Below are 24359 nucleotides of genomic sequence, written 5' to 3' on the forward strand. Positions count from 1 at the left end.
TTTCACTCGAGCACACCATCTATCTTCCCACATCACAGCCTCTATACACCCTGTTCCCTTTGACTGCAGGGCTCTGTCTGCTCAAATATCTTATCAAGCAAACCCTCCCAGGAAGCCTTATGTAAAACAGGTTAACTCTTCTCTCAAACCCTCTGACATAGTATATATTTACTGGTCTGTTGTTTACTTCTGCCCACTAGCATGCAATCTCCACTAAGCCAAGGGTATTATCTTTCTTGTTCACTGTTGCACCCTTAGTACCTAACATGGGTCCAGCACATAGCAGACTCTCAAGAAGCATGTGTTAAACAAATAAGCTGGGCTTTTGAAAAAAAAAAAAAAAAAGAGAGAGAGAGAGAGAGAGAGAGAGATACATATAAAGAGTTTGCTTACCTTCTTCATCACTGAGCCCTAGCTGCCCTGCATTATTCATCCCCCAGCCAAAAACTGCTCCTGAGAGAGACAGGGCAAAGCTATGAGCTCCTCCTGCAGCCACCTGAGCCAGGGGGATGCCCTCCAGGGACCTCACCCTCTGTGGGCTAGCCTGGGAGGGGAACTCCTTCCCCAGGCCCAGCTGCCCATGGCTATTCTTTCCCCAGGTGAAGAACTGACCATCTGAAATAAAAACAGGATAACTAGTATTATGAGAAATGATACAAGTTCCATTCACAAAAATAACCTCATTAGAACAACATAGTTGCCCAGCAGAGTCATTTGTTAGTTGCTCCCCTTCAACGCACCAAACTCTCCTGAGAGCGAGGGGACAGACACTTCATACTATTAAGACTGCCAAAACCAAAATTCCCACTTGTCATGACAACAGAGAGATAAACTGAGTCTTACTGCCCTTTGAAGGCTATGAACATTTACGCAAAGAAAAAATTAAATGTTTACGTCAATTCGGTTTTGAATAGGCCAGTTACTAGGCTTAGATCCACTAAACAAGCTGAACTAGTTCTAACCACACCAAGATCATGAAACCCAGGGCTCATAACGTCCAGCTTCTACCTGGACTATCTCACAGAGGATCAAGCACATGTTGGTACCAACTTCCCCTCAAATTTATTCTAACATGGAATGCATTATTATTTGCTGGCTTAGGTTTCTCTAACACCTTCTTTTTCACTTATTTAGAAGCTTGATAGTAGAATATAGCTTGACTGTAGCTACAAAAAAACAATCTTCTGTATGTTCAAGAGCACTGAGGTTGGGTCCTTCCTCCTACTCATCCTCCCCTGAGAGCACTGATGACCACCTTCTTCATTGTCCACACTCTGAGAAAAGCTGCACAAAGGCTGTCTGAGAAATGCCACTGTCCAACAGCACTGCACAGACCCTAACCAGTTAGTTAAAGGTGTCCGGTAAGATAACATCACCTACAAATGCAAAGAGAAATGTTTCCCAAATTAACATAATGTTAGCATAATATTTCAATGTTACATTACCAGCTGCAAGAGCCAAGCAATGCCAGTTGCCACAGGAAACTTGTAATATCGTCTGCTGGTTCAGTTTTTGTATTAACCTGAAACAGAAAAGGTTTTCCTCTTAAGAGGCATGCACAATGATCAGGAATATTCCCAACGGTTGTAATCAATAACATCTTTCCTAGAAGACTTTTAAAAATCAAATACGTGATCTTACATGATATAATTCTACTAGTTCTTTCACCAACCTCCTAGGTTAGGAGTTACTGTTAGGCAGCTACTGTTAAAAAACAAAACGAAACAAAATAAAAAACATGTCTGCACTTAAACCGACCACCATAACTCTGTTAATTCCCACCTTCTCATCTCCAATTGAGGGGCAAATGGAGTAAGTTATGGAACAGAGATGCCCAGGAATATGGCTGGTGTCTAAATGGTTTTCAAAATGAGGGCAATGCCATGATCCAGCAATCCCACTTCTGGGTACATATCTAGAAGAATTGAAAGCAGGGTCCCAAAGAGATACTTGTAGACCCATGTTCAGAACAGCATTATTCACAATGGCCAAAAGGTAGAAGCAACTCAAGTGTCTATCAATAGATGAGTGGAAAAACAAAATGTCATATATTCATACAATGGGATATTAATCAGCCTTTGAAAAAATGGAAACTCTGACATATGCTGCAGTATGGGTGAAACTAGAAGACATTATGCTAAGTGAAATTATCCAGTAACAAAAGGCAAATATCTTATGAATACACTTATGAGAGATATCAAGAGTACTCAAATTCATACAAATCAAGTCTGATGATGAGAAACAGGGAGTTGCTGTTTAATGGGTAGACTTCAATTTTTGCAAGATAGGTTTTTACAATTTATGGAGACTGTTCATATAACTATGTAAGTATACTTAACATTACACACTTAAAAATGGTTAAGATGGAAAATTTTATGTTTGGTGTATTTTACAATTTTTGTTTACCACAATTTTTAAAAAAATAAGGGCAAAACCCAAATTCCCTAGGATGATAAAGAGGAAAATCATATGAATACATTTCAAATCCTGCTCCTCTGCTTGCTCATGTGAAAGACAGGGACAAAAACAGTACTTATTTTACACGTTGTGGTAAAAAAATAAATGAAAAAACTCCATGCAACGTGCCTGGTGCTGCCCCACAGAATTGGGCACCTGGGAATATCTCCTGTTCCCTATTGTAACAGCTTGCAAGTTGCCATGTTCCTCTGCATTAAGTCTATGCCAACGGAACAAAGGAGTCAGATGGACATGCCCTCGGGAGAGGGGTGTCTTAGAATATAGATGCCCAGTGGGGAGGAAATTATTTAGAGTGGCAAGGACATATTGCTTTTGTTAATGTTTTATTTTCTCACATACGAAAAGTTTATATAACAGAGTTCACATGTGCATTTAGCACCAAATAGAACCCAACTATTTTTTATTGAGATAATTGTAGATTGACATACAGTTATAGGAAATAATATAGAAATATTACACTACATGTTAACTAACTAGAATTTAAATAAAAAGTTGACAAATAAAAATAGTAAGTAAATTTAAAAAAAAATAGTACAGAGAGATCACATGTATACTCTGTCCAGTTTCCACTAGTGGTGACATTTTGTGAATCCACAGTATAAAAATCATAACCAGGATACTAATATTAATAAAATCTATAAATCTTACTCCTATTTCCCTAGCTTTATTTGTACTCAATTCTGTGTATTAATTTTATTACCTGTATAGGTTCATGTATCCACCACAATCAAGATACTGAATGGTTCAAACATCATGAGGATTCTTCATGTTATACTTTTATAACCACTGTTCCCCTCCCCTATCCTAGCCCTTGACAACCACTAATCTATCTTCCATTTCCAAAATTCTTTCATTTCAAGAATGTTATACAAATGAAAGCATTCAGTAGGTAAACTTTTGGGATTGGCTCTTTTTCCCTCTCAGAATAATTCCCTGGACATTCATCCAAGTTGTTTTGTGTATCAATAGCATGTAGAACCCCACTACTTTTTAAAATTGGAAAATGTATTACTACCTAAGGGACAAATGTTTCAGAAATTTTATGCAGTAAGAGTCCTTTTTTCCTTGGCCAGTTTCCACTCAAATTCCCTATGATTCTCCCTTCATGGGTCAACCATTATTCTTGTCACAACCTTCATAATCACATAGAAAGGAAGCAGATCAAAAGGACAAAGATAAACAACAGAGAAATTATAGCCTTGAGGTGGAGAGGAGGGATATATAAAGAATGCAAGCATATAGTATGTTTTACCTACGCATCTCATTCTATCCTCCCAGTAACTTCTTAAAGGCACACAATACATAATACCACTTTTAAGTTAAGAAATCGAGGTTTAGATAAGTTAAACAGTTTGTTCAAGGTCACCCACTTAATAAATAATAAAACCTGTATTAGAATAGAATCTGAAGCTGTTTGACTTCAAAGCTATGTTACTTTCCACAATGCGAGGATATGAAATAACAAATTTATTTCAACTAAGTTAAAATATAAAATTATATACAAACCAAGGCCTCAGAAGTCATCCATAATTTAGATATGACTAACAAAAATTAAATCATTCCTATAACACAAGTTACTTCACTTTTAGAAATGAAATGCCACTAAAAACCTTTGAGTCTTTGGTAATCAACAAGTGAAATATTTTTGTCATTTATGTTATAAATCTTTTCCCTAATTATCACACAGTCTCATTAAAATATATATAGCACCCTTTTTTTTATTGCCACTCTCTCCCCCCCAAATTAAACTAATTTTTGGAAAAAATAAATCCAAGATATTAGCTGTTCTAAATCAGGAAGTGAATCAAATCACTCTTCATGTTCCTCTTTTCCTTAAAACAGCTTTTGATTAAAGAGATATAAATCGAAGAAGGGCAAAAAGGAAGAGGAAGAAGAGTATTTGGTTCTCTAAGGGGACAATAACTGGGCAGGGAAGGAGAGGTTGTTTATTAAACAGATTTTCAATAAGCAGCACATGTGCTGGGCACCCTTAACAACAGTGATACTAAAATGAATAATCTAGGTCTCATGCCATCAAGAGCTCCCAGCTTTCTACAACAGATAGTCATTAAAAAAAAACAGTTACAGAGAATATGACAAGTACTCTTGTAGGGGGAAGCTATATACATTTGTAATATAAAAAAAAAAACCACAGGAATTAAATGAAGGAAATAAACTGGTGGCCTCTTTAATCATCAAGAACTCTTGAAAAACTGAGACTCCACCCCTAAGAAGTTCACCTGGAAGTAATTTCATTATTTTGAATGTTTACTTAGTGGTGAAGCATCTGATGGATACTTAATTAAACCATCTAAGATTCAGAATTTAAGTAAATATTTGAGACTCAAAATGGATGATTAATATTTTTGTGTTAAAAAAAAACTTCTGTATGCTATTTTAGCTGCTCATAATGCTCATAATGGCTTATTTTTAGAGTAGTGGGTCAACCTTTTGATTGTAGTTTAAAGTCCTTAACTGAGTAATTGATTTAGGCTTACAATTTTAAATTAAAGGTTACTAAGTCCAGCAAGTAAAAAGATGATTTATTCAAACATTTATTGAGTTTCAAATACTATGCTAGCAACTAGGTTACTAGAATAAATAAAGTACAATTCTTGAACAACTCACATTTTTTTAACTGGAGATAGACATTTCTATAAATAATTACAATTTTTGTTATACATGCTATAAAGTATAAGGCACAGCAGTGGCACCAAAAAAGAATAGCAATTAAATGAAGTAGAACCAAAAACAAAGAGTCTAACAAAGCAACAGCAAGAAACAGAATTTATAAAACTGATATCTGAAAAGTCAGATTCCTGTCCATGACATTCTTACCTGGGCACTGCCACCGAATCCTCAGTAGTCATGAGTCCCAGTTGACCATCACTCCCTGCACCCCACGAAAACAGCTGGCCCCGGTCACTGAGGGCCAGACTGTGGGACTCACCACATGCCACATGGACAATGTGCTGATCTGCCAAAGCTCCAATTTGCTCTGAAAGAGACCAAACCAAGGAGGAAAAGGTATAGCCTAGAAATCACACAGAATTTTCTTCAGAATTTCTTCAGAATGATCCTCCTAGGCAGTTTTGTTTTTCAGAAAGAACTACTAAATTGGTATGTTTATCGAGATTATAAATTTTATATGTTTCTAAAGAAATCAATTCAGATCCCAGCTACACTGGTACCACGTATGCATGCATCAGCAACACATATCCCAGATGTCTTCTCTTGTGCATGGTACTTCTCTCCAGCGAGAAGTCCGAAGGTTTACTATTTGCAGAGAGTGAACCAGAGAGGCCCAAATGTGAGTGGGAATGAGACAGATGACTAAAAGCAGTGGCAATGAGTGAAATTCTGCCTGGGAACAATAAGACCCTCCCTCCTAGAGCCCTCCCTCCCTAACGGAGGAAGCACCTTTCTCCCCACAGTTCGGGGACAGTCTCAACATACGTAGGAAATAAAAAAGAGGATTTCCCTGAGAAAACAGGCCCAAAAGAGAAGATCCACAGACACTGACATCTGTGGGTCCCCAGTGAAATATCCAGCTTCCTGCTAGTTAACAAGCCTTGCCCACAGCTCCACTCACGTTTTAGTACCTTACTTTTAAATATAAAAGGCTGGCCCAGGATTATCACATGTAAGGAAAATGCTAACATGAAAGAAAAGAGCAAAACAAACAGAAGAAAATGAACTGTGAAAATAAAGATCAATCTTGGAGCAGAAAAAAATTTATGTTGTCAGAGAAATAAAAGAAGATAAGGACCATTGAAACATCTGAGAAACAAAATCATCTTAGAAAATGAAAATACAGCAGCAAAAATTTAAAGAAAAAAGCCGTTGGGGTACCTGGCTGGCTCATTTGGGGTTGTGGGCTCAAGCCTCACATTGAGTGTAGAGATTACTTAAAAATAAAATCTTATAAAAAAAAAAAAAAAAAAAAAAAAAATCTTTTTTTTTTAATATGAAATTTACTGTCAAACTGGTTTCCATGTAACACCCAGTGCTCATCCCAACAGGTGCCCTCCTCAATGCCCATCACCCACCCTCCCCTCCCCCCAAACTCCATCAAACCTCAGTTTATTCTCAGTTTTTAAGAGTCTCTTATGCTTTGGCTCTCTCCCTAACTTTTTTTTTCTTCCCCCTCCCCCATGGTCTTCTGTTAAGTTTCTCAGGATCCACATAAGAGTGGAAACATATGGTATCTGTCTTTCTCTCTATGACTTATTTCACTTAGCATAACACTCTCCCGTTCGATCCATGTTGCTACCGATGGCCAGATTTCATTATTTCTCATTGCCAAGTAGTATTCCATTGTGTATATAAACCACAATTTCTTTATCCATTCATCAGTTGATGGACATTTAGGCTCTTTCCATAATTTGGCTATTGTTGAGAGTGCTGCTATAAATATTGGGGTACAAGTGCCCCTATGCATCAGCACTCCTGTATCCCTTGAGTAAATTCCTGGCAGTGCTATTGCTGGATCATAGGATAGGTCTATTTTTAATTTTTTGAGGAACCTCCAAACTGTTTTCCAGAGTGGCTGCACCAGTTTGCATTCCCACCAACAGTGCAAGAGGGTTCCCGTTTCTCCACATCCTCGCCAGCATCTATAGTCTCCTGATTTGTTCATTTTGGCCACTCTGGCGTGAGGTGATATCTGAGTGTGGTTTTGATTTGTATTTCCCTGATGAGGAGCGACGTTGAGCATCTTTTCATGTGCCTGTTGGCCATCTGGATGTCTTCTTTAGAGAAGTGTCTATTCATGTTTTCTGCCCATTTCTTCACTGGATTATTTGTTTTTTGGGTGTGGAGTTTGGTGAGCTCTTTATAGATTTTGGATACTAGCCCTTTGTCTGATATGTCATTTGCAAATATCTTTTCCCATTCTGTCGGTTGCCTTTTAGTTTTGTTGATGGTTTCCTTTGCAGTGCAGAAGCTTTTTATCTTCATGAGGTCCCAGTAGTTCATTTTTGCTTTTAATTCCCTTGCCTTTGGAGATATGTCAAGTAAGAAATTGGTGTGGCTGAGGTCAGAGAGGTTTTTTCCTGCTTTCTCCTCTAGGGTTTTGATAGTTTCCTGTCTCACATTCAGGTCCTTCATCCATTTTGAGTTTATTTTTGTGAATGGTGTAAGAAAGTGGTCTAGTTTCATTCTTCTGCATGTTGCCGTCCAGTTCTCCCAGCACCATTTGTTAAAGAGACTGTCTTTTTTCCACTGGATATTCTTTCCTGCTTTGTCAAAGATTAGTTGGCCATACTTTTGTGGGTCCAATTCTGGAGCCTCTACTCTATTCCAATGGTCTATGTGTCTGTTTTTGTGCCAATACCATGCTGTCTTGATGATTACAGCTTTGAAACCTACAGACATCACAATGACTCTAAACCCATATCTTTCAATAATAACACTGAATGTAAATGGACTAAACACTCCAACCAAAAGACACAGGGTATCAGAATGGATAAAAAAACAAGACCCATCTATTTGCTGTCTACAAGAGACTCACTTCAGACCTGAGGACACCTTCAGATTGAAAGTGAGGGGATGGAGAACTATCTATCATGCTACTGGAAGTCAAAAGAAAGCTGGAGTAGCCATACTTAGACAAACTAGACTTTAAAGGCTGTAACAAGAGATAAAGAAGGGCATTATATAATAATTGCAGGGTCTATCCATCAGGAAATGTCTATGCGCCGAATATGGGAGCCCCCAAATATACAAAACAATTACTCACAAACATAAGCAACCTTATTGATAAGAATGTGGTAATTGCAGGGGACTTTAACACCCCACTTACAGAAATGGATAGATCATCTAGTCACACGGTCAATAAAGAAACAAGGGCCCTGAATGATACATGGATCAGATGGACTTGACAGATATAGTTAGAACTCTGCATCCCAAAGCAATGGAGTATACTTTCTTCTCGAGTGCACGTGCAATGTTCTCCAACATAGATCACATGCTGGGTCACAAAACAGCCCTTCATAAGTATACAAAAATTGAGATCATACCATGCACACTTACAGACACTCAATGCTATGAAACTTGAAATCAACCACAGGAAAAAGTCTGGAAAACCTCCAAAAGCATGGAGGTTAAAGAACACCCTACTAAAGAATGAATGGGTCAACCAGGCAATTAGAGAAGAAATTAAAAAATATATGGAAACAAACGAAAATGAAAATACAACAATCCAAACGCTTTGGGATGCAGCGAAGGCAGTCCTGAGAGGAAAATATATTGCAATCCAGGCCTATCTCCAGAAACAAGAAAAATCCCAAATACAAAATCTAACAGCACACCTAAAGGAAATAGAAGCAGAACAGCAAAGACACCCCAAACCCAGCAGAAGAAGAGAAATAATAAAGATCAGAGCAGAAATAAACAATACAGAATCTAAAAAAACAGTAGAGCAGATCAATGAAACCAAGAGTTGGTTTTTTGAAAAAATAAACAACATTGATAAACCTCTAGCCATGCTTCTCAAAAAGAAAAGGGAGATGACCCAAATAGATAAAATCATGAATGAAAATGGAATTATCACCACCAATCCCTGAGAAATACAAGCAATTATCAGGGAATACTATGAAAAATTATATGCCAACAAACTGGACAACCTGGAAGAAATGGACAAATTCCTAAACACCCACACACTTCTAAAACTTAAATGGGAAGAAATAGAAAACTTGAACAGATCCATAACCAGCGAAGAAATTGAATCCGTTATCAAAAATCTCCCAACAAATAAGAGTCCAGGACCAGATGGCTTCCCAGGGGAATTCTACCAGACATTTAAAGCAGAGATAATACCTATCCTTCTCAAGCTGTTCCAAAAAATAGAAAAGGGAAGGAAAACTTCCAGACTCATTCTATGAAGCCAGCATTACTTTGATTTCTAAACCAGACAGAGACCCAGCAAAAAAAGAGAACTACAGGCCAATATCCCTGATGAATATGGATGCAAAAATTCTCAACAAGAGACTAGCAAATCGAATTCAACAGCATATAAAAAGAATTATTCACCACGAACAAGTGGGATTCATTCCTGGGCTGCAGGGCGGGTTCAACATTCACAAATCAATGTGATACATCACATCAATAAAAGAAAAGAACCATATGATTCTGTCAGTCGATGCAGAAAACATTTGACAAAATTCAGCATTCTTTCTTAAAAATAAAATCTTAAGAGGGGCGCCTGGGTGACTCAGTTGGTTGAGTGTCTCTGACTCTTGATTTTGGTTCAGGTTATGATCCCAGGGTCATGGGACCGAGCCCTACCATCAGTGTGGAGCCTGCCTGAGATTCTCTTTCTCTCTCTGCCCCTCTCCCCAACTTGTGTTCTGTCTCTCTCTAAAAAAATAAACAAAAAATAAAGTAAAATCTTAAGGAAAAAGCCTTCAAAAGCAGGATGGCAAACTGGAATTGAAGAAATTTTCTAAAAAACAGAACAAAAAGGCAAAGAGCAAAACAGAGGGAGGAAAAAAGAAAGAAATGAGGGGATTATTCCAAGAGGTCCAATAACAGAAAAATAAGAACTCCAAAAAGAGTATGAGAAAAACACAAGGTAAAATATTTCAAAGAAGAAACACAAGAAAAGTTCTCATAACTGAAGGACTTAAGTTTCACATTGAAAGGACCTATGAAGGACTCAGAATAATGACTGATGATAGACCTACTTCAGAGCATTTCATCTTGAAATTTTAGAACACCAAAACAGACTCTAAAGTTTCTAGAGAAGAAAACAGTTTAAATACAATAGAACAAGGATCAGAACAGCATCAGACTTCTCAGAAGCAATACTGAAAACTAGAAGACAATGGAGCAATGCCTTCACAATTCTCAAGGAAAATGACTTCCAACTGAGAATTCTGTATCTAACCAACCATGAATCAAATGTGTGTGTGGCGGGGGGGCGGGGGGGGAGAATAATTTTCAGGCATGTAAGGCTCTCAAAATATTTTATGTCAGATGCTGCCTTTCTCAGAAAGTTACCATAAGATCATGCCTCCAAAACAAAGGAAAATACAGGACCCAGGAAACAAAAATCTTACACAAGAAGAGGTGAAAAACATTTCCAAAACACTCTGTAGCAGGCCTATGAAGCAAAGTTGAAGGAATGCCTCTAAGGTGAAAAATGAAATACAATCTGATGAATTTTATATTGTTATGGTTTTACAGTTATTTCAGAAAATAAAGAGGTTACTATGCAAAAGAAAAAAAATAAAAAGAAATCATTAACTTCATGAAACACATAAAATGTTTTATAGGAAATAAAAGTAATCATGTTATATACACAACCACAATAACCAAATACATGTAATTTACATAATTAAAAATCTCGTGTCAATTGATTTAAAAACTCAACTATTTGGGAAAGGGTAAGTGTCTAGGGGTGAGGAAGAGAAGAGAGTGGGTGGAGAATATAAAAGAATGCTAATCTTCCCCAGTGTCTCTACAGTATATGTAGAGAAAAAATAGCATTATAAGCATGTTATTTAGAAATATAAAGGTAAATATTAAAAGAAAGAGCTAAATAAAAGAGTTGACAGGAATGGTCTCTGCTAGTGAAGACAGGGGAGGCAGGGAGCTGCTATTTGAGCTAAACATAGTTAGTGTAAATATTTTACTTGAAAACAAAAGCTTTTTAAAAAAAATAAGCAACTAAAAATATGCTCACGTCAAGGAAATCTCCTGAAAGATACTTTAACTCCTGTAGTTCCCATTGCCCAACTTCTTTAACTTCGACTCACCATTAGAACCTATGTTCCAACTCAGCCTTGCCTCACACACTAGGAACAGTCCTGTCTTTATTTCGGAATAAGGTAAGAAACTCCTAATCAAAGTACCTCAGGTGGTTCAGACTCTACTCGTCTGACCAAATATCCACCTTGCACCACAGTTCCAGGAGTTGGGCAGTTTTTATGTTCTCCTGGGCCTGGGTGCCTGGCCTGACACATCAGCCATGACTGAGGCCTGGCCCCTAATACCTGACTTCCTATGCCAACCATTAGCTTTTCTTGTCTGGATATTAGCATTAGCCTAATATTAACAGTAATAAGTTTCTCCACTGTCTGACAGGATACTCTCTACCTGATCTGCCACCTATTTTCTTGCCTCAAAATCTGTCAATAACATCCCTCTTGATCTTATTTACCACAGCTGAACAGCCTCGAAAGGGCATGTCTAGATTCCAAGTACCATTTACTCCCAATCTGGTCAAGTCCAAGACAAACCAATTCCTGTACCATCACATATTAGCCATCAAAACAGACATCAAACCACCATTGCCACAACAATAAAACCTGCAGCCCCAAAGGCAATGTCTGGTAATGCAAAAATCTATGAAGAATCAAACCACCGACTGTACCACATCCAACTTATTTTATTTCTTCTGACCAGAAAACCCAGCTCATCTGATTCAGACTGGAGATCTGTTAGAGTGAAATTATAATCCCTCTTCTAGAATACACTCCTTAGGTCGGGCCAATGTGGGAATGAATGCTTCATTCACACCTCTCCCTGAACACTCCCTTGCCCCAGTTGGGAACAGTCAGGCTGCAGCGCACATTTTCACATGCAATCTCTCTGGTTCATTCTGTCAGGACTATATGCTATATTTTGCAGATCATGACAGAACCTCAACCCACGCATTAAAATAATTAAACATACTGAGAAATATTTGGCATTTTTTGATGATAAAAGTATATTTTCTCTCTGATCCTCTCATAGCAACCCTTTAAAGTCTTTAACAGTCTTTAGCAATGCTCTCAACACTGAATGAGCCAAAGGAATAGGGCAGAACAGTGACAAATGTGGAATACGCTTAGAGCAAGTCAGCAGTTCAACTGGACTTATAACATCAGGATTATTTCTACCTGGTTTTTGAGCCTACCACAATTTTTAATGTATTCTCAAGCTAATAGTGAATTGGGCATTAAACCATCAAAGGGTGGTAATAGAGAAGGATGGTATGAACCTAGAGGGTACATGGATGATGTCAATACTTACTTAATCCTGCAGCAACCCTGTGAAGCAGGGTTATAATAAGCCTCAGCTCAGAAAACATGTAACGTGGCCAAGAGTCACAATTAATGAATGGAGGAGCTAGAACTGGATCCCATGTCCTTCTAACTTCAGAGCGATTATACCCACTAGGCTGTGTTATATTCTTTCATGGAAAAGGACTAGAAAGATTTTAAGTCGGTAAAAGTAACAATAAAGTGATTAATCTAGGTATGGATAACAAAAAAAATGACTCTTTTTCTTCATTGTCTGTTCAGATGAGAAATACATTTAATAGTCTGCAGTTGGATGGAAAGTATACAGAATATACAAAATTAGTAATCAACATTTGGTACTAAATTTTTAACTAATAAAACTATAATAAATTAAATGTCAGCAGTTGGTATGATAAAAAGGATTAAACTCTCATTACTTAAATGTATCTTTTCTGAATTTCTCCCAATCACCTATTCGAAGATTGTGCTTTTCTTTAATAGTAGAAAAGACAAGGCCATGCTGTGAGAAATCCTATGCTCTGCACTGCCATCCTATGGATTCTAAATCCTTACATTCACGCAACCCTGATTCCTGCTTCCCACTGAACACACCCTAGTGCACGCCCCATCTCCTGCTGCTACACTCTTGCTCTCCCCTGGCAGTGTTCCCTCAGTACTCTCAACCCAGTCTGAGGGGTGCAGCTGACTTGAACTAAAGATCTGGGATGATGGAAATAAGATTATCTCAACAAACCACTCAAAACAGAAAATAGTCCAAATTCTCCTGCAGATCCCAAAAAGAGAATTTCCTAGTGCCTGATTCTCCTCCGGGGGTCCCCTGTCTTCCCACAACACAACTAGGCGCTCTCGCTCTCTCGCTCTCTCGCTCTCTCTCTCTCTCTCTCTCTCCAGTATTTCCTTCTGTATCTGTCTTGTCCTAAGCCTTTTCCAACTACTTTCTTAATTATTCATCTAAACATTTGGCGGGAGGTGGTCTGGGCTATGCTTAGACTCAACTCTATAACACAACAATAACAGGAAAGAGTTATTTCCACAAGAGAAATTCTATCTTGTTCCTGAGCCAAGGCATTCAAACCAGCTTCAGCTTTCCAAAAACAAATTTTTTATTTACTGTACAGTAAGACTGGCCTTTTATTATGTACAAGTCTATGAATTTAAGCACATGTCACAATCAAGATATGGAACATCACTCCAAAAAAGTCCTTTGTGCTGTCTCTTAGTCACACACTCTCCTCATCCCTAACTCCGGACAACCACTGATCCCTTTTCTAGCATTATAGTTTTAGATTTTTCTATAGCATCACATAAATGGAATTCTATAGTATCTAACCTTTCAAGTCTGGATTCTCTCACTCTATACAATGACTGGTAGACTGATCCAGGTTGTTGCATGTATCCCACAGTGACCAGTACTCCACTGATTATGGATGTACCACAAACCACTGTTCCTAGTTTGCAGCAATTATAGAGTTGCAATAAGCATTTGTGTACAGGTAACTATGTAAGAATAAATTTTCATTTTCTGAAGTAAATGCCAGAAGTAAATACTTAAACTTCCTAGATTATTATTTTTGAAGTCAATTCCTTTTTCTTTTGTTTTGTTTTTTGTTGTTTTTGGGTTGTTTTTTTTTTTGATAGAGAGAAAGAGTGCACGCAAGTGAGCAACAGGCAGAGAAAGAGAAGTAGGGCTCACTCGAAGCAAGTCACGAGATCACCCAATGTGGGACTCAAACTCATGAACTGTTAGATCATGACCTGAGCCTAAATCAGATGCTTAACTGACCGAGTCACCCAGGTGTCCCTGAAGTCAATTTCTTATACACAGCATGTGGTAGGGTTATTTTTAAAAATCTAATATAAGATCTGTATTTTGATTGTTTTTAGACTATTTATATTTAATAAAATTAGTGATATGTTTGGATTTTTGACCTACCTTTCTGTTATTTGTTTTCAGTGTGTTCCCTCTGTTTTTCATGGCTCTTTTTCCTCATTCCTACCTTCTGCATTATTTACGTATTTGCTAACATTCCATCTTAATTCATTGTGCTTTTTACTATATCTCTTTGTATAGTTACCTAAGTGATTGCTCTAGGGATTACAATATAAATAATTATTTTTTTCAGTGTCTACTTAGAATCAATACCATTTCAAGTAGAATGCAGAAAATTTATCATTATATGGGTCCCTTTATCCTCCTCCCCCTGTGTCTTAAATATTACATCTGTACACTTTGAAAACTCTACCACAATGTTAGAATTTTTGCTGTAAATCAAATATATTTTAAAGAACTCAAGAAGAGAACAGTCTATAATATTTACCCATATACCTACTATTTCTGTTGCTCTTTCTTCATTCCTGATATCCAGTATTCCTTCTGTTATCATTTCCTTTCTGTCCAAATAACGTTCTTTAGCAATTGTCTAGGACAGGTCTGCTGGCTATGGGTTTTCTGACTTTTCCTTTATCTGAAAATGCCTTTGTTTCACATTCATTTGTAAAGGGTATTTTTTTGCTGGACAGAGAATTCTGGATAGACTTCTATTCTTGCAGCACTTTAAAAATGCTGTGCCGCTTATGGCCTCCATAGCTTCTGGGGTGAAATTCACTATGATTTGATTCAATCTTGTCCTACAGGTAATATGTGTTTTTCCTCTGGTTGCTTTCAAGTGTTTTTTCAGAAGTTTGATTATGATCTTGGTGTGGATTTCTTTCAGTTTATCTTACTTGGGTTTACTGCACTTCTTGAATCTGTTTATATCTATTGCCAATTTAGAAGTTTATCAGCCATTATCCTTTTCAGTACCACATTCTTTCTCCTCTCCTGACAAGACTCTCATGACATGAATATTAGACTTTCTGTCCTTGTCCCACAGGTCGCCAAAATCCTGTTTCATTTTTACCTTCACTCTGTTCTATCTCTGTTATTCAGATGGGGGAATTTCTATTGGCCTATCTTCAACTTCACTGATTCTTTCTTCTGTCCTCTCCATTCTGCTACTGAGGCCATCCAATGAGTTTTCCATTTTGGCTACCTTATTGGTTCCTCTTTATATAATCTATTTCTTTGCAGAGAATTTCATTTTTCCATTTATTTCACTAGAGTTTGAGCCTGACTATTGGAATATTTGTGTGACAGTTGCTTTAAAATCTTTGTCAGATAATCCCAATACCTATGTTATTCTAGTTTTGCCATCAACTGATTGTCCCTTACCATACTAGTTGAGATTTTCCTGGGTTTACATATGCTGAGTAATTCTGAATTGTACCATAAACATTTTGAGTATTTTAAGACTCTGTGACTTATTTAAATCTTCTGGAGAATGCTGACAATTGTGTTTTAGTTTTCAAAGCTTCTGCACTGCCATTCAGATTTGTGCCCTGCACATAGCACATGGTGGCCAGCCTGGAACATGGGTGGTGATGTATGTGTTAGTTCAGTTCTCAGAGTCGTTTATATGTGAAGTAGGATAAGATCCACATATACACAGCTCAGGGGTGAGCCCAGGAGTTTAGATAACTATATCTAGCTGCTTTCTCAAGCTCCTCCTTCCCTTAAATCTCCCCAATACTTTCAGGTTTCTTGGAGCTCCTTTGTAACTCTCCAGTCAATATACTGTACTTCCACAGCTGTATGTGCCTCTGGGACCAAATGGCAGGAAGACCAGAGGGGGAAAGTGGTGAACTCAATGGTAGTTCAGTGGTACCTTGAATTCTGGTCTTTCCCAATCCACCTGCCATCATTTGCTTTTCAGCACCCAAAAAGAGCTACTTCATGCATTCTGTCCAGGTTTTATAGTCACATTCAGCAAGAGAGAGAGAAAAGAATGTGCTTGCCCCATCGTACCTGAAACTGGAAACCCAGAGCCAGAATCTTAAAATAACATTTTTCTTCCCCGACATGTATGGATTTTTTTTTTTTTTAATCAGACGAAGTCCACAAACTATCTTTGTTCAACCTAGCTAAATTAAAAGAAAAAGCAAAGACACAGCTCTCTCACAAATGCTCCAACTAAAGTCATATTAACCTTCCTATATGGTGTAGAGCTGGATTCCTGGAGACATGCAGCATCTCTGAGCAGCTGATACTTCATTTAAATTATCCAGGAATATCAAATGTTTACTTGCTTAATCCTATGTATGCCAATCCTATGACCAAGTTTAAGCAATCATTGAACCAAATAGTTTCAACTAAAGAATGAGAGAAAAAGACCAATTATGACAGACTTCAGAGTAGTATTTCTCAGTTCAGAGACAGGTGACTTTATCTTGGGCCTTAAAGTTTATATACAAATGTCCCCACCCCACCCCCCAAAAAAACAAACCAAAAAAACCTAAAAAACACTATGAAGAATGTTTCTGATAATATTGTCTTCTTAGAGCCATAAATTTCAAGTTACCATATATGCTTTCAGATGCAATAAACCAGACACACTAAGGCAGGTAGGACATATGGAGGCCTGTCACAGGCAATGGAAGGGGAGAGGACTGTGTTTTTGAGTCACTAGCACTGCAGTAGTCAGAATAAGATCAGCTGCAATGACTCAGTTATTTTTTAGGAACTCAGAATTGCCAATCATGGCATAATTTGATGCCATGTTTTAACAGACAAGCATGGTTCTGGTCCAAGATGACAAGGTAGGAAGACCCTGAACTCACTTCCTCCATGGAACATATTAAATCTACACCTATTTATACAGTAATTCCTCCTGAAGAACTGAGGGCTGACTAAACAGCTTTAGCATATCAAAAAACCACATAGAGAATGGCAAGAAAGACAGGAGACACAGTAACTAACCAAACCCCCACCCCAACACTGTGAACTGCAGTGGGGAGGGACAGTACTGAGGGACCGTGAGCAGATATGTCTGCCATGGGGCACAGGAAAAAAAGCCTCAGTTTAAAAGAGAAACGTGATACATAAAAGTACATAAGAAATACAGCTCTAAAACTTTATCAACTAGCAGGGAAGTTGCTGGAACTCTCTTCAGGTCGAAGGGGCTAGTGACATGGTTAGCATTCCTCCTGCACTTTGACAGTGCAAATGAGAGCAGGGTCTCATGGCCATAGCCACAAGATGCCATAGCTGGCCTGCCACCTCAGTGAGCACAGGGTCCCTAGCCCACAACATTCCTGGATGCCCTGAGGCCCAGAAAAAAAAGCCATGGTTAAAAAGAGCAAAAAGAATATATAAGAAGTAGCCCTAAAACCCTGCCAAACAGCAGAGGAGCTGCTGAAACCCTCTCCAGGTCTGAGGTCCTAAAGAGCACCATGGTTTACGTTCCCCTTCCACCTTGAAAGCATGGATCACAACAAGGTCCAGGCACCCTAAGCAGCCTACTGCTTCAGCGAGCCCCAGACCCCTAACCCACACGAGTCCCAGCCCTCCCACTAAGGAGAAACCCAGCACACACACACCACGACATCCCTGGTCAGTGCTCATTACAGCCATTACAACAAGGTGACACAAGTACACAGCACCCTAGAACACTCCAGGCCTGTATGACTTCGACTTCAGATAGCTTGGCTAAGGCTCCCCGCCGATGCAGAGTGCTCTGACATCCTGGCTCACACTGACTTCAGCTCTGGCAGCACATCCCCCTGATAGAGCACCCCAGAACCCCAGTCCATGCCTGCCTCAGTTCCAGCTGCCCCACTAGGGCACCCCCTAAATGGAATGCCCCACGAACCCAGAGCCAATACCCCACCTCATCTCCAGCCAAACCACAGATGTCCCCTGTGCAGAGTGCCCTGGGACATCCTGGCCCACATCAACCTTGGCTGACCAACCAGTCATCATACCAGAGCACCCCCTATACTGAATACCCCATGACCACCCCCCACAGCTTACACCCACTTCAGCTTTAGCAGGCCTGCGGGGGGGGAACCGCCCCCAGGACAACACCAAACCACACCCAATTCAGCTCTTACCATCCCACCAGGGCAGCCACAGTACCGAGTGCCCTGAGACCGCAAGCCCATGGCCACAATTCCAGCTAGGCAGGCAAAGCCACTAGGCACACACAGTCTACACAGGGATGATGACGCACAAAACCATGCTTCAAGTTCAGGAGAAGTAGCTGTTCTGCCTAACCCATTGACACAAACACAGAAAGTCAAGTAAAATGAGAAGACAGAGGAATATGATCCAAATGAAAGAACAAAACAAAACCTCAGAAAAAGAACAAAATCATTTAAGCTCATAAAAATGCTTACTGCACTGGAGCAGAGTGGATAAACTCACTGAGAACTTCAACAAAGAGATACAAAAATATAAAAAAGAACAATCAGAGCTGAAGAATACAATAACTAAATGAAAAATACACTAAGGGGAATCCACAGCAGATTAGCAGATGCAGAAGAATGGAGCAGCAACCTAGAAGAAGAGTAGTAGAAAGCACCGAAGCTCAACAGCAAAAGAAAAAACAGAATTTTTTAAAAATGGGGATGGGGGGGGTGCCTGGCTGGCTCAGTCAGTATTGCATGCAACTCTTGAGTGCAGGGTTGTGAGTTTGAGCCCTATGTTGGGTGTAGAATTTACTTAAAAAAAAAAAAAAAGTGGACACTTAATGCAGTTGATGTTCTAATAAACTATTCATTGTAGCAACTCCTCTGATTCTATCTAGGTAAAAAAAAAAAAAAAAAAAAAAAAACGAACACCACTAACACATCTTTTGGGCTCTCTATATTCATATGCAATAAAACTGTTACTTAAAAATAAATAAATAAATGAGGATAGATTAAAGCATATCTTGGACAACACCAAGGGAACAAAACTTCACATTATAGGGGTCCCAGGAGGAGAAAAGATAGAGAATGGGGCAGAAAGTTTATTTGAAGAAACAACAGCTGAAAACTTTCCTAACCTCGGAAACAGACATCAGGCTTAGGAAGCACAGAAAGTTCAAAAAATTAATCCATGACACATAATAATTAAAATGCCAAGGGTTAGGGGCACCTGGGTGGCTCAGTCGGTTAAGCGTCCGACTTCAGCTCAGGTCATGATCTTGCGGTCCATGAGTGCGAGCCCCGCATCGGGCTCTCTGCTGACAGCTCAGAGCCTGGAGCCTGTTTCAGATCCTGTGTCTCCCTCTCTCTGACCCTACCCCGTTCATGCTCTGTCTCTCTCTGTCTCAAAAATAAATAAACGTTAAAAAAAATTTTTTTTTAAATGTCAAGGGTTAAAGATAAAGAGAAAAATTTAGAAGCAGCAAAAGAGAAGCACTAAGTCATATACAAACTTATATATATATAGAAACCCCAAAAAGCTATCAACTGATTTTTCAGCAGAAACCCTCCAGGCCAGAAGGGAGTGGCTTTTATTCAAAGAAGAAAATCTACCAGCAAGAACACTCTATCTGGCAAGGTTATCATTCAGAATTGAAGGAGAGATAAAGAGTTTCCCAGACAAAAGTCAAAGGAATTAATCACCACTAAACATTTACAAGAAATGTTAAAGAACTTCTTTACATGAAAAATAAAAGATCATAATTAGAAATGAGAAAAGTATGAATAAAAGACGTAAAATATGACAACATATACATAAAAGATAGAGGGAGAGGGGAGCAAAAAAGTAGTTATTTTAGAATGTATTTGAACTTAAGTGACCATCAATTTAATATAGACCGATATATACTCAGAATGTTATATATAAAACACATGGTAACCGCAAGCCCAAAACCTATAATATGTGCACAAAAAATAAAGAGAAAGACAAGCGCAACACTACACAAAGTCATCAATCACGTGAAAAGAACAAGAGAAGGAACAAAGAACTACAAAAACAATCAGAAAACAATTACCTATCAAAAATTACTTTAAATATAAATGGTCTAAATGCTCCAATCAAAAGACATGACATTAAAAGGAACAATTCATCAAGAAGACCTAATAATCTTTTATCACAGCAGGGATGCCAGGATGGCTCAGTCAGCTAAGTGTCCAACTCTTGGTTTTGGCTCACTGTTCATGAGTTTGAGTCCCATGTGAGGCTCTGTACTGATAGTGTGGAGCCTGCCTGAGATATTCTCTCTCTCTCTCTCTCTCTCCCTCTCTCTCCCCCTCCCTTGCTCACTCTCTCTCAAAATAAGTAAATTTTAAAAAGTATTAATTTTATCACAGCAGGCAAAACATTTCTTATTGAGATCCATCTACTTTATCTTTAGATTGCAGTCCTCTGTCCGTTTTCTCTTAAAAACATATGCATGTGAAAAAACTCCAATCAAACAGAGATAGAATGTATTGATGGGCAAGACCCAACTGCATACTGCCTTCAAAATACCCACTTCAAATATAAAGACAAAGAAAAATGAAAAGTAAAAGATATATCCTGTTAACACTAATCAAAAGAAAGGTGAAGTTGCCATATTCATATCAGGCAAAGTAGACTTCAAAGCAGTGAATATTATCAGGGATAAAGAATGACATTTCATGACATTAAAAGAAACACTTTATCAAGAAGACCTAATAATCTTAAATAATTTAAATAAACCTTAGTCTTAAATGTGTGCATACCTAGAGTTTCAAAATACACATAGCAAAACTTAGAGAGCCAAAAGAAGAAATAAACAAATCAACGATAGTCAACAATTTAAACACTATACTCTCACTAATGGATAGAACAAGCAGACACAAAATCAGTAAGTATATAGTACACTGAACAACATCATCAACTTCACCTAATTGATATTTATAAAACACTAGCTACCCATCAACAGCAAAATACACATTCTTTCCAATTGCACACAGAGCATTCACCAAAATAGACTGTATTCTGGGCTATTATACAAATCTAAATAATTTTAAGAGGCCTGAAATCATACAAAATATGTACTGTGACCATAGAGTATTAAACTAGAAATCATTAAATGAAAAATATCAGTAAAATCCCTATGTATTTGGATATTAAACTACACACCTCTAAACAAGCCATAGGTCAAAGCAGAAATCATAAGGGAAATCATTACAAAGTACTTTGAACTAAATAAGAACATGTCTATTGAGAATTTGTGGAATACTGCTAAATAAAGTGAAGCTTAAAAGGAAACTTTTTAGCATGAAATGCTCATTAGAAAAGAAGTGGCAAGTCAGTGATTTAAATTTCCACATTAAGAAAATGGAAAAAAATAGTAAATTAAGCACAAAGTAAGTAAATAAAAGAAAGGAAATGGTAATAGCACAAACCAATAAAATAGAAAAGAAGAAGGAGGAGGAGGAGGAGGAGGTGGTGGAGGAGAAGAAACAGCAGCAGGAGCAAGAACAGCAGCACCAGCAGAAGAAAAATCACTGAAACCAAAAACTTTTTCTTTAAAAATATTAATAAAATTAATTAACCTCTACCCAGTCTAATCAGGAAACAAAGAGAGAAGACACAAATTATCTCCATCAAAAAAAAAAAAAAAAACAAAAACAAAAACAAAACCCAGAACGTACAGACATGAAAAGGATAACAAGGGGACATTATAAAAAATTTTATGCACCAAAACATGACCACTTAGGTGAAGTGGACAAACTCCTTCAAAGACAACCAATGAAAACTCACATCAGACAAAATAGGTAATCTGACTATTCTCATATCTTTAAAAAAAATGAAATTGTAACTAAAAACGTCCTCCAAAGAAATCTCTAGGCTCAAATGGCTTCACTGGAGATTCTACCAACCATTTAAGGAAGAAATAATAACGTATAATGAGTCTATATATAATATAGACAAACTTCCAGAAAACAGAAGGGGGTACACCTCCCAACTCATGGTATAAGGCTGGCATTCCCCACAGAACAAAACCAAAGACACTGAAAGAAAAGAAAATCAATAATCCTCATGAACACAGATGCACAAACCTTACCAAATTTTTAGAAATCAAAAGAAGCAATATGTAAAAATCACCAAGTGAGATTTATCCCAAGAATGCAAGTTCAACTTAATAAACAAGTACAATTCATGAAATTCACCACTCAATATACTAAAAATGAATATACATACAATCACTTCAGTAGACTGAGAATAGCTTAACAAAATTCAATACTCATAGCTTAAAAAAATTAATAAGTATCAAGCATCTTCCACAAGTTGATAAAAGGAATCCAAGAAAAACCCACTGTTAACATCACATTTAATAGTGAAAAATGAATGCTTTCCCTCTAAGATCATGAACAAGGCAAGGATATCTACTTTTATCATTTCTATTCATCATTGTTCTACAGTTCATTCAGTGAAATAAAGAAAGAAGATGAAATAAAAGGCACAGGAAGGAACAAATAAATGTTCTGACATTGTAGACAACATTATCATTTATGCAGAAATTTGTAAGAAGTCCACAAAAATGCTACTAGAACTATTAAGAGACTTTAGCAAGGTGATTCAAGATCAACATACAAAAACTTAACTGTATTTCTATATACTACTAAAGAAATTAAGTATTAAATTCTTTTAAAATACCAAGTGTAATAACAGCAAATATATGAAGTATTCAGAAACAGGGGCACCTGGGTGGCTTAGTCAGCTGAGCGTCTGACTTTGGCTCAGGTCAGTCATGATCTCATGTAAAATACTTAAAACACAAAAAACATGAATCCTAAAAGTAAAAAGTAATAATTGAATTTCATCAAAATAAAAACTTTTGCTCTTCAAAAGACACTGTTAAAAACATGAAAAGGAAAACCAGAGATTGGAATATTTGCGAAATATTTGATAAAAGTCTTGTATACTGAATATATGAAGTAACTATTAAATGTTAGGAATGAGATAAGCAATGGAACGCCTAGCTGGCTCAGTCAATAGAGCATGTAATTCTTGATCTCAGGATTCTGAGTTTGAGCCCCACACTAGGTATAGACGTTACTTAAAAATAAAATCTTAAAAAAAGAAAAAGAATAAGACAGCATTTTGATTTTTTTAATGGACAAAATATTTGAACATAACTTTGTCAAAAATAAGATATATGAATGGCTAAAAATAAGCACATGAAAAGCTGCTCAACATCATTAGTCATTAGTGAAATGTATATTAAAAACCACAATGAGATTCTACTGCACACCAATTTGAATGGCTACAATTAAAAAGATGGACAATACCAAGTGATAGAGAGGATAGGGAACAACTAGAACTTGTATGAACTGCTGGTGGAATTTTAAACTGGTACTGTCACCGTGGAAATCTAGCAGTTTCTTATAAAGCTACCATATGAACCAGTTCCTAGGAATTTACCCAAGAAAAATTAGTATTTCACTATTGACTAATGATGTTGAGCAGCTTTTCATGTGCTTATTTTTAGCCATTCATATATCTTATTTGTGGCAAAGTTATGTTCAAATATTTTATCCATCAAAAAAACCAAAAATGCTGTTTTATTCTTTTAATTTAATAGATGAATCTCCAAAGCATTATTCTAGGGGCACCTGAGTGGCTCAGTTGGTTAAGCAGCTGACTCTTGATATCAGCTCAGGTCATGATCTTGCAGTTCATGAGTTCAAGCCCCGTGTCCGGCTCTACACTGACAGTGCAGAGCCTACTTGGGATTCTCTCTCTCTTCCTCTCTCTCTGCCTCTCCCCGGCTCATGCTTTCTCTCTCTCAAAATAAACAAACTTTAAAAAAGGAAACAAAAAATAAAATACCACCCCCAAAATGAAAACCTAACTTAAAAAAAAAAAACTTTAAAAAAAGCATTATTCTAAACAGCCAGACACAAAAGATTATACATTTATATATTAGAAAAGTCAAAACTATTATAACAAAAAGCAGATGTAGGGAAAAAACAGTTGATGGGGGAGATGGAACTGACTACAATGAGGCACAAGAGAGGTCTGGGGTGAAAGAAATGTTCTCTATCACGACTGTGATGGCTACCTGATTCTCT

General features: G+C 37.6%; 1 protein-coding gene across 3 annotated transcripts in view; it reads right to left on the minus strand.

Moving 5' to 3' along the window:
- Positions 1 to 24359, minus strand: part of HERC3 (HECT and RLD domain containing E3 ubiquitin protein ligase 3) — a 110711-nt gene that overhangs the window by 53418 nt on the left and 32934 nt on the right. For all 3 annotated transcript variants that reach the window (XM_042935918.1, XM_042935916.1, XM_042935917.1), the window contains 3 exons: positions 5317 to 5476; positions 1446 to 1522; positions 394 to 615 (listed from right to left, as the gene is read on the minus strand). In XM_042935918.1, coding sequence (XP_042791852.1) covers positions 394 to 615; positions 1446 to 1522; positions 5317 to 5476 — 459 coding nt within the window. The remainder of the gene's footprint in view (positions 1 to 393; positions 616 to 1445; positions 1523 to 5316; positions 5477 to 24359) is intronic.

The sequence above is a fragment of the Panthera leo genome, chromosome B1 (genome assembly GCF_018350215.1).
Source record: "Panthera leo isolate Ple1 chromosome B1, P.leo_Ple1_pat1.1, whole genome shotgun sequence".
Taxonomy (NCBI): Eukaryota; Metazoa; Chordata; class Mammalia; order Carnivora; family Felidae; genus Panthera; species Panthera leo.